At 41.0% G+C, this 11900-nt stretch overlaps 1 protein-coding gene across 1 annotated transcript; it reads left to right on the top strand.

The window, feature by feature from the left end:
- Positions 1-693: 693 nt before the first annotated feature.
- LOC141842870 (glucan endo-1,3-beta-glucosidase-like) lies at positions 694-2253 on the top strand. The gene is made up of 3 exons (XM_074730855.1): positions 694-1779; positions 1855-2125; positions 2210-2253. The coding sequence occupies exons 1-3, from the start codon at positions 694-696 to the stop codon at positions 2236-2238; spliced, it is 1386 nt and encodes a 461-aa protein (XP_074586956.1). The 3' UTR covers positions 2239-2253.
- The last annotated feature ends 9647 nt before the right edge of the window (positions 2254-11900 follow it).

Below are 11900 nucleotides of genomic sequence, written 5' to 3'. Positions count from 1 at the left end.
ACCCCACTAATTCATTAAATTTTCTTTTTTAATTTTAAATTTTAAAAAAATAAATTTTTTTAATCAACGGACTAACCCACGCAGGTCGCGGGCCTAGGTGGATCAATTTATCTGAACCCATCTTAAAATAGATTAATAAAAATTTTATCCAACCCACTTAAAATGATCGACGGAGCTATCCAATCCGATGAACATAATCTAAATTAACGACTCTATTAGTTAATTGTCGGTGGAGGGAGGGATGAGATTAACAATGAAGAGGTAGAGAATATTTCTGGTCCAACAATGCGGAGAGCAAGAGAATGATGTCATTCCACTTAAATTGTTCGATAGAGTGATCCAACATAATCTAAATTAACGACTCTATCAGTTAATTGTCGATGGAGGGAGGAATGAGATTAACAGTGGAGAGGTAGAGAGTATTTCTGGCCCATCAATGCGGAGAGCAACGGAATGATGTCATTCCAAGTGTGAACGTTCAGATCGTTAGATGAGCAAGTTTTGAATCCAAAATTCGAACGGTATAGGAATTTTGCGCCTCCAACTCCGCCGTCTACTTCAAAATTTTAACGTTCGTTTCGGGCGTGCGGTTCGATGCATAACGTTCACTTTGACCTTCAAATAAAATTCGGCCATGCGTCAGACACGCCTCCACTCCACTCCTCGTTGACTGCCGTCTTACCCAAAAGATCGATGTCGGATTCTGCAGCGATTAAGCTCGCCGAGGTTCAATTTTACCCTTTCCTCCTCCGCCTCCTCCTCCTCCTCTTCGCATGGTTCTTACCCACCGTCGCACTCGCCGTCGGCGTCAACTACGGTGGTTTCGCTGACAACCTCCCGCCCCCTGCCGACATCGCTGCATTTCTCAAAGACAACACCTTCATCGACCGCGTCAAGCTCTTCGACGACAACCCCGACATCATCCGCGCGTTCTCTGGCAGCGGCATCTCACTCGCTGTCACCGTCCCCAATGACGAGATCCCGTCCTTCGCCTCGCGCAGGCCCCCCTCCGCCGCAGCCTCTGCCTGGGTCGCCTCCAACCTTGCCCCGTTTTACCCCGCCACCAACATCTCCCTCGTCCTCCTGGGTAACGAGGTCCTCGCAACCCATGACCGTAATCTCATCGCCTACCTCGTCCCTGCCATGCGATCCCTTTCTGCAGCGCTGATCTCCGCCGGTTTCTCTGAGATTCGCGTCTCGACGCCGCACTCGCTCGGGGTCCTCTCTGCTTCGGAGCCTCCTTCCACCGGCCGCTTCCGTCGGGGCTACGACCGCGCCGTCTTTGCCCCGATGTTGGATTTCCATCGCAGCACTCGCACGCCCTTCGTGGTGAATCCATACCCCTACTTCGGCTACACGGCGCGCAAGCTTGGCTACGCCTTGTTCCGACCCAACCCGGGGGTTTTCGACGCCGCCACCGGGGTCAACTACACCAACATGTTCGAAGCGCAGCTGGATGCGGTGCATGCGGCGATGGAACGGCTAGGTTATGGGGATGTCGAAATCGCAGTGGGTGAGACCGGGTGGCCGTCGGCCGGTGACCCGTGGCAACTCGGAGTTAGTGTGGAGGATGCAGAGTCATTCAACAGGAACGTGATCCGGCTGGTGAGCTCCGGGAGCGGGACAGCGATGATGCCGGGTCGGCGGTTTGAGACGTACATATTCGCCCTGTTCGACGAGGACCTGAAGCCCGGTCCGATGGCGGAGCGCCACTTCGGGCTCTTCAATACCGATCTTTCACCAGTTTACGACGTCGGTCTCTTGCGTACCGGCAGCCAGGTAGAAATTTTGTTGTATAAACTGATTACATGCATGCCATTTGGAGTTCGAATAAAAGAATAGTAAACATCACAGGCGCCGGCGCCGGCGCCGGCTAGTGGCTCCGAGCAGTGGTGCGTTGCCCGGGCAGACGCTACACCGGAAGAGCTGCAGGGGAACATCGACTATGCCTGCGGCAGTGGGGGAGCGAATTGCAGCGCCATACAGGATGGCGGTCCGTGCTTCGACCCGAACACACTGTCGGCGCACGGATCCTACGCCATGAACGCCTACTACCAGAGCGCCGGCCGGCAGGACTCTAGCTGCTACTTCGCCGGCACCGGTGTGCTGATATCTACCGACCCCAGTAAGTTGATAATTTCTTACAGTTGATTGATGAAATGGCACGTAACGATCTTGATTCTGATGATTGTTCACATCGATGTGGCAGGTTATGACAACTGCAGATATCAATCGTGAGTTGTGAAGATGTGGGGTGCTGTAAGATTTCATGCTTGTTTCTGTTTGCTTGGTCGTGCAGTGAATGAAGTACTTGTTATGTTTATTCTCAACCTTTTTTTAGAGAAAATAGAGCAAATTCATCAGTTAAACAACAATGTAACTGATTAAATTGCACAGGTGAAGGTTTGTTTAACATGATATGGCAAATGTTTTATCAAAGTAAGGCGGCTTCTGGAGATTCCATTCTTTTGTAGAAATCACTAGTGCTATAAAAAAAAACAGATCTAATTGATTATACAGTGTAATGAAGGTGCAAGGATCCCTGGTAAATTATAGTTGCAGTTTGTTTAATTGATTTTAATTTTGCAATTCTAGCAAAGGAAATCAAAGGCACTTCTGCCAGACACATGAAGAAACCATCTCCCACTTGTTTAGATACTGTTGTTTGGCTTATCAACCATCCTGGGAATTTCAGCTGATGAATGCACTTGGTCTCCAAAGTTCACTATCTCTACCATTACATGGTCTCGGGCATGGATCCAAGCAAAATAAGTCTACTTATGTTAGGACTCTCATCTTTGATTGTGATGATTTTGACAAAGGATTTAAGTTATATTTGTAATTATTTGATGTGTATGCTAAGTTGTGCAAGATCTACTAAGTATACAAGTATTGAGGGCTCGATGGCTCAAGGTCTGTAAGATTGGAGAAGGATGGTGAATCCGAGAGAGTATAAGACGAGGAACATCGGAGCATGGCAAGTGGAGGAGATGTGCATAAACAAAAGATGAGAAGGATGACTAAGGAGGAGTTATGAGCTCTCAAAGCATTCGAGGGATACAACTTGACGATAGAAGACCTCAAGATTTAAAGATACTCCAAGGGAGATGAGTTTGCCGCCGCCTAGACTTTAGTTTCTCGATTTATTCTTCTCCTTAATGGTGTAGTTGGGCCGTAGGTTGAGAAGGAAAATTCCATGGAAGTGCTGAAGGCAAGTTTGAGCAGGAGAGTTTGCATTTAGGGCAACAACAATAGTTTTTGATCGTGGAGACAATGTGGAGCCTTTCCAACTAGGGGTTCTCTGTTGATGATCTACTGAACCTAGGTAAGTTCGTGGAGAACAAGATGAAAGTAGTGGAGGTGGACAAAGCAGGAAGGGAATTGAAAATCAAAGTTGAAGCAAAATGAAAGGAAATTGAGAATTTCGACATAGATTCCTCGCCTTCTTCCTCGGCGTTGGGTCTCACTATCGAGCTCTAGGCGCCATTGTCACCGCCACCATTGTCGCTTTTGGACATATGTATCCTTGTGAGTTCCGTTGTGGAGAAAAAGGCAAACTTGTAATTTCTGCCCACTGCATCTGGCTCCTATGGAATGGAATTAGTTTCTCTCCTTTCTTTCTCTTTTCTTTTCTCTTCCTTCGTTCAAAAGATTTATTTTCCGTAGGAATTTTTTTCCCTCCTTGATCTACACCTGGAAGGAAACAGAGCATACAAGTTGTTAGGATCAGTTTGGTGTGTTGCGCGTGTTTACATGTTTCACAAATGTATGTAGCGAAAGAAAAGATAATAATTAAAACTAATTATTACAATACACGTATACAGGATACAACATGTGCATTGCATAAATAGAAATTAAGATTTTTAAAATAGTAATTTATTCTAAGTATACCTGACGAATGCTGTGGAATGGGCCGGATTGACATCAATTGAGCGACTCTATCAAAACTCCGCCTTTACCAGTGATCCCCGCCAAGCTCGTTTGGACGGCTTCCCAAGCCACGAATCGCGTCATTATCTTCAGACTAGTTGACGATCGATAACGATCGATATGAGAGAAAATTCTAATATCAAAAACATGACACAACACTTATCACAATTATTTTTTGGGACTTTCTAATTATTGTCGACAATCATATTCTCAGCATATTTTTTAGTGGTCAAACTTTGACCTTCGGTATGGGGCAAATGGTCGGAATCCTTTTCAGTGAAGATGGAATAAGCTTGGATAGCTTCACGAGCTTCCAGCGGAAAACTCCGACGATAACCTAACGGCAAACCCCTGGTAACCACTCCGGTAGCAACCCTTCACTGGTGGCTAGCGGCAAGCCTTCACAAGGGCTCCAACGGTTGGACAGTGAGGTCCGGCGGCTTCACAAGCCGTCGGCCGTGGAAAGCAAGCTTCGACAGCAGCACAAGCATTCGATGACTGCTGTCCACAGGGAAGACCAACTATCAACGTCAAACGTCAGTCAGTGATTCATTTTCTCCTTTGACGGTCGATTGGGATGGGCACACCAACAAAAGACCGCGAGCTTGGGGAAATTCCAAGTTATTGATGTCCAATGCTAGCTGGTGCTTGGGAGAAATAGCTCAAGAAGGAGGAAGGTGTCGCAGGATTATGGCTTTCTCGATCGGGAGAAAATCGAAGGTTGTGGTGCACAGCTTCCCTTGTTCTTCCGGCCAGCGACACACCTTCGTAGGGGAAGAAGTCAATCAATTGATGCTCGAGAAGAATCATGATCGCGGGGGAGGCAAGTCACGATTATAAGTCGGCGACACGTGATCATCCAGAAGCCAAATCGCAATTAGGGTTTCCCGATCGAGAAAAGAGAGTCACGCGATCGAGAGAGTAAAAATAGGGAAGGCGACATGATCCGGCACCTCCACACCCATAGTCAGCGACGATGAGTAGAAGACCCAAATCCAAAATCACGATTCCAGCAAAGAGGGAATACGTGGCGTCGAGGAACCTTCCCCCTTTCTCTGGTGGTGGGCTCCGAGGGCGCGCGCTGGGGAGGGAAGCAGTGGCGCCGTGTGATTAGGGAAGAAGGAAAAACATGATTTTTTTTCAACCTAATCCCAATTTCTCACGCACATAATTACAAGAGTCAGCTTCATTAGGGTTAGGTTTTGGGGTTTTTACTGTAGCAACAGGGTTTAACTGATTACTATAGCAAAACTTAGGTTTAGGGATATATGGGTTAAAATGAATGCTTGTGATCAAACTTAATTATAACCTCAACCACTCATTCTTCTATTAACATTATATCCCATATAACATCTCTTATTGGGTTTGGATCCAATCCAAAACCCCATCCCTCAGCTCAATGCCCAAAAACCTATATGCCGATCAATTTATGTTTGGTTCAAAACCAAATCATTTAGTTCAATAACCAAAGTACATCCGATTAGAACCAAACTAATTTAGTTTATTTCGTCTTCATAAGATGAAATCCATCATCGCTTTTGATCTATCAAAATCTCTTCCATTAAAATCAAGCATATTTAGTTCATTTTATCTTCATAAAACGAAGTCTATTATCTTTGTCCTTTGTCTGCTCCAACCAGACTTTATTTCTCTTATTCTGATAAATCAATTCTCAAACTTATTTTAAGCCTTTTAGAGAAACTTATCGTGTATGTGACCCAATAGGTTTTCAACTATGTTAGCCATCTATAATTAACCATTAATTATGGAACGATCATGAGTGACACTTAGTAGTACATCATGACCCCCAATTGATCGAAAAACTAACGATTGATTTTAGAACCATTTTTAAACCTTTCAGCAGCTACAATAAAATATGTCTAGTTCTTTTAACCATCTTATACTCATTTAGTTCAAGACATGATTTACATATGTCAATCCCCACTTGGCTGACTATGTTACACCTAGTCCAAGCTTTATTTCTTGTCTTATGGATTTAAGTTACTCATACATGTGTCTAAGAGCACCATACTTTTGGCATGCAATGTTTTGGCCAAAGACTTCTAGTAACAATCCTGACAAGTAGCCGCAGGATATATATCTCCTTTTTTTAAATAACGGTAAATTCTCTGTGGACTATCCAAACACCTTCAGGCACTTTGACTTACACTCAATTATCCTAAGTCCACACCTCCTTGGAGATGTTTACTTGAGATGTCAAAGTATAAACCTTCATGACCAAGATGACTTGAATACCGCAAGTCAAAGGGAAATCGCATTTAAGTTATACTGAGATTTTCATTAACATATCTCTATATGCATAAAATCATATGAAGCCTCATGGCAGGTCACTCCAATGAACTAATTACCTTTAACTAGCATTCACGTTTAACTCTCAATATCCAATGTTTCTAGGCTGTGAGAACAGTTGCTTGGTAAACTAAGGAGTTTAAAACGTGTTAGTCTCAATAGAATTGATGACGTCCATGCTCATCAATTTATATACTAGAGATAATTTCAATACATTCATAATTGCATATGTAGAAATATTCACTAGTTGTGATCCAATCACAAATTCTCTCATGCTATGAATCATATTGTGGACATTCAGTAAATGAGTTTAAGATCCAATCAAACACATAGAGAATGTGTACTCAAATAGTGAATTTCTATTTATCCAATAAATAATATAACTATAAGGTGATTGCTTTAGGACACCTCTCAAATATAATAAAAGTCAAGGGTGATATTGTTGGGATCTTATGTGAAAAAATAATAAATAAATGCAACAAAAAAATGATTCCTCAAAGATCAATGTGAATATAGTATATATGTTTGATTGAGTTGTCACATTTATTGCGTGAATGGAACAATCTCAGAATGCAACTTTGATTCGCCAGATCTCAATATGATCAGAATGGTCGCGCCTCTTCGGTATCCACAAGAACACGTCCTTCATTCTACGCACGAACTCAACTTTTGGAGAAGAACCATCTTTGTTATGCTAGTAACTTGGATGGTTCGACCAAGAGGAGAAGAAGAAGAAACTAGAAGTGATACTAACGAAAATGCATTACAAAATGGCTTTTGTACTCATCCAATGAATATAAAAAGTTTTGCCTTTTGCTCTCTTTTTCATTAATGTTCTATTAATGGATATTAATCATCTTTAGTGGTTGAGTCTAATCCAATGAGTCTAATTCGAATTAGACTCAATCCAATAGTTAGATTCATTTGAGTCTACTCAATGAGTCTAATTCAGATTAAACTTAACTCTATAATCATAGGGTCCATCATATTTTAGTCAAACTAAAATAAGTTTATCTCCAAATTAACATATTCTTTGTGTGTGATTCAATAGGTTCTCGTAACGTTGACAATGCCTCTAAAATAATATTTTAGATACATACATAATGAATGACATCTAGCTATGTATCATTGCTACCCAAGTGATGAGAATGTCAAGATATAATCTAACCTTTCTGTGTCTATTATCTTGTATAACTTGGTCATTCCATCCTCGATATCTAGATTGATCTGAGGTATAGACTGTGTCATCCCCTTATCAATCTTTGTGTTTCTTGATCTTCAAGTAAACTCACTTAATTAAATAATCTCAATATCTCATATTGATTTATTTGAGCATGATCATGCATTTTAGCAATCCTACTTAATCAAAGGGCTCACAGATATCACTTCCCATATAGAAGGGATAGATCTCATCTGTATCACTTACATCCCTCCGTATAAGTTATTACATACCTAATGATCGATTTTATAATCCACCTTGTTATAGGTGACATTTGTCAATACTAAAGTACATAACTCCTTATGTAGAAAACTATAGTGACTTCAGGTCTAACGATTATTTATATTAATAGTCACTATGAGAATATTTATGACACTTATATAATGATTCATGAAACATTCTCATAGCGGATCAATTCAGTACATATTCTTTAATATATACTCAATTATCAATTTGATATCTTATATCCATGACTTGTGACATTAAGTCATCAATTGATATATTAGTCTCAATGCATTAAGATTGTTCTTGTATATTCAAGCTTGACTAGGAATAAATAAGAGTAGTGTTCTATATATATCTACAGTCTCCCACTATCAATTCAATCAATTGATATATTATAGACTAGAACTTACTACTCTAGGACATTATTATACTTATTCATATAGCACAGATCTGAAGTAAATATAATTACCATAAACTTTGTCTTTTATTAATGAAATATGATACAAAAGTTTCCTTGTCAATAGTTCTAAGGACTAACATTAACAGATATTCACCCCTCTACCATACCGACATCCAACGATCCAACAAGTGGATTAGAGCAGGTACACTATCAAAGGACTAACAACGATGAAGCATATAATCAGAGATCAATTTCAGATTCCAAAACTCAAGAGAATTTTACATCATGGAAGCAAAAGATGGTGCTTTACTTTAGACTCAATATTGACACAGCAATTACTTTAGAATCCTTGTTGTTGAACACCTATCGCTAATCGTGCAAGGAGAGGGAAAACGCCGACTGCCAAAGGAAGAAAATTCTAGTTTTCTAGCTACTCTTTCTTGATCACCTTCTCCAAAGGTCCAACCGACGTTGGACACTGACAACTTCTCTTTCCTTCTGGGTAGCAACCGGAGGAGAAGAAAACCCCGATCGGAGATCGTATGAAGAGCCATCATGTTGCCGAAGTTCTGAAATCATTTCCAGCCACTAGAAGTTGCTACCGGAGCATCCTCAATAGCCGAAATTATTTCTCATCACTGGAAGTCACTGCCGGAGCATCGAGGTCACTATCAGATTGCCGAAGCTGCTTTTGGAAGCCATGGATTTGTTGCTAGCGTTTTGCTATCAGGATTTGCTATTGTTGGAAGCTTATGAAGTTTCTAGAGGTTGTTCCATCTTTGTCGGAAAGGGTTTCGGCCATTTGTCCCAAATCGACGGTCAAAAGTTGATCACCAAAATTACACCAGGAATATGATTGCCAATGATAATTAAAAACCTCTAGAAAATGAATGCGACATGTGTTGTCACTTGTTTTTCAATATTAGAGTTTTCTCTCATATCTACCGTTGTCGATTGTCGGTTAGTACTGAAGACGGTGATGCGACTCGTGGCTTGGGAAGTCATCTAGACAAGAGTTTTGGTAGAGGCGAAACTTTGACAGAGCCGCTCAATTGATGTCATTCCCGCTCAACGTCATCCGTCAGGTATGCCTGGAATAAATTGTTATTATGTAAAATTTTAATTTCCAGTTATGTCATATACTTATTGTATTCTGCATACGTGTGTTGCGAGTGTCGTCACAATTATTAATTTTTCTTCCACTGTATACACTTGTGAAACATGTAAACACGCACAATGTACTAGGCTAATCCTAACAGTTCAACCTCATCTCTGGCTAAGGATCTTCCCATAGATCAGTACCCTACCACGGTCTGCCATCCCTGAGTCAAAGGAAGCTACCACCGATGGTGGAAGCAAGGAACAAGGGAAGAAGCAACGGTTGCTTCTCCGCCGTAAGGTATCCCATCTTCCTTCCCTTTTAGGCTATTGTTCCCGCGGGCAATTATTGTTGTCAGAACTACCATGCTATTGTTGGTGCAAGGAGCACTAGTTTGTCCCTAGAGTTTTGATATTTGATAATGCACCTAGGTTTGGTCTGTTTGACCAAGGGTTGATCCAAACATGACCTAATATTTGGATGTGAGTGGAGTCTAGTCAGGTCAAAGTTGACTAGAAGACTAGCAAGAAGTCCTAGTCGGTTAGACCAGGCAAGAAGAAGTCATAGTTGAGGCTAGACAGGGAAAGTCTTAGCTAGAGGCTAGACAGAGGAAGTCCTGATCTGAAGGATTGGGCAAGGAAGACCTGGTTTGGAGGACTAGGCAAGGAAGTTTTGATCTGGAGGATTTGGGAAGGAAGTCATGACTAGAGGTTGGGCAAGGGAAAGTCCAAACAGGTTAAGGGTGATCGGATGTTTGACAGATGAGAAGTCTACCTATGGAAGTAACTAGTCCTAACTGAAAGTTAGGCAAGAGAAAGTCCAAACAGGATGTTTGATAGGTGGGAAGTTACCTATGGAAGTGACTAGTCCTAACTGAAAGTTAGCACAAGTAAGCTAGTATGTTAGACCTACAAGGTAACGCTTAGGTAAGTCTAGTAGGTCAGTCGGACTACAGATAGACTTAGGTTGTTTGTTTATTTGTATGCTGATCTTGTAGGGACCAGGAGCTACCTGGATAAGAATCTAGGCACCCAGAAGGGTCTATATAAGGAGCCTCAGTGTGAAGCACCAGGCTAACCCTAATCTTCACTACTCTTCATCCTGCGGTGCAGCCGAATGGGACCAACGCCTCACTTGTGCAACCGGGGAAGTTCCAAGAGGAGTGTCTATGCTCAAGACATCCAGATCGGTTACATGGATATTATTCTTAATTTTATTTTAGTCTTACAATTTGTGTTTTCATATATATACATATATATATATTGAACTGTAAGATGAATTTCTCTGCATCCGGACAAACGTCTGGAAGGAAGACCATTACTGGACGGGCGCCTTCCCGTGCATAGACTTTGGATGTACTAATCTTAGGAGGTTACAAACTAAGTAAATTCATGAGCCCCCTGTTTCTATCTAATCGGCTGCTAAGTTTCTATGTTAGTAAAGAACGAATAAACGAAAAGAACGTACTATTCACCCCCCCTTTAGCACACTAGTCCTACAACTATTAGGTTCGTTCTCCTTTGTTGATAGCGAACCATTCGACCTTCGAACGGTGGTGTGATTACCTCCGTTCAATCCGATTCGCATCGCCGGATTGCTTCAAGCCGTCGGATACGAAATCAGACCGTAGGTCCTCTCTCAGATCGTTTGTCTCCCTTCTTCAACTAGTATAGAAACGGAGACACGACACGTGACTTAGGGAAGCCGTCTCGAAAAGATTTCGGTGTGGAGACGAGTAAAGACAACCTTTTTTAAAGTTACTAATTGAGGTCGTTTTCGCTTCGCATCGTCTAAAAGGTATAAATTATTTATGTTTGGTATCTATGATTATGTTTGCATGTGTGTGTATTCTTGTGAGTTTTATATATAGATAGTAATAAATTATTTATTACGCTTCCATTGCATGTTTAGATGAATATAAAATTTTAAAATGCGCATACCGAAATCCAACACAGATCGTGTTTGACTTTGGATTTTCTTCTCATTGACTGTAAAATGGCATAGTCGTGCCAGGTGGCATGACTTGCTCGTGGAGTTCGTTGGAGACCAAATTGTTACTATGATTTTGCTCAATTTTTGACTAGAGGAGCATATTGTGTCATGAGATACGATTAGAGAGTGTTCATTACTGTGGATTCTTTTTCCAAGGTATTTTTACTCCAATAAAGTTCGGTATTCATGTCCTATCAATCAAAAAGTGCAAAAAGCAATTGTCTGAACTAAAATAGTAAAAAATAATATGAAAAAAATAAAAGTATATAAAATATACTCATGTAATGAAACAAAATATATGTAAAATAAAATCAAAAACTATATATGAAACATACACATCAAAACCCTAATCTAACCCTCAACCAAACCTAACCCAACCCTAATCCTTATCCTAACCTAATCCTGAATTTAACAACAAAACACTTATTTGCTATTATTTTTGTCCTAATTACTTAAGATTTACCAAAATCTTAAAGAATTTCTTTATCTAAATAACTTTGCAAGAAGGGTACATACAAGTTGTCCTCCTCTTTTTGAGGATAATAACTTTACCTATTAGTAGGGTAGGATAGAATATTACCTAATCAACGTAATAAAAAATTAGATGATCATCAAAGTAGATTTCGACCTATCAAGAGACTCCAATGGTGAACTAATCAATTTCGGTTTGTGGTCAAGTGATATAGAAAAAGAATACCAAGCAAATGCAAAGGATTACTATAACA

The sequence above is a fragment of the Curcuma longa genome, chromosome 12 (assembly GCF_044706935.1).
Source record: "Curcuma longa cultivar G26 ecotype Majalengka, Jawa Barat chromosome 12, ITB_CL_G26_1.1, whole genome shotgun sequence".
NCBI lineage: Eukaryota > Viridiplantae > Streptophyta > Magnoliopsida > Zingiberales > Zingiberaceae > Curcuma > Curcuma longa.
Note: the sequence above shows the minus strand (reverse complement) of the source record. Positions and strands in the feature narration are given on the sequence as shown.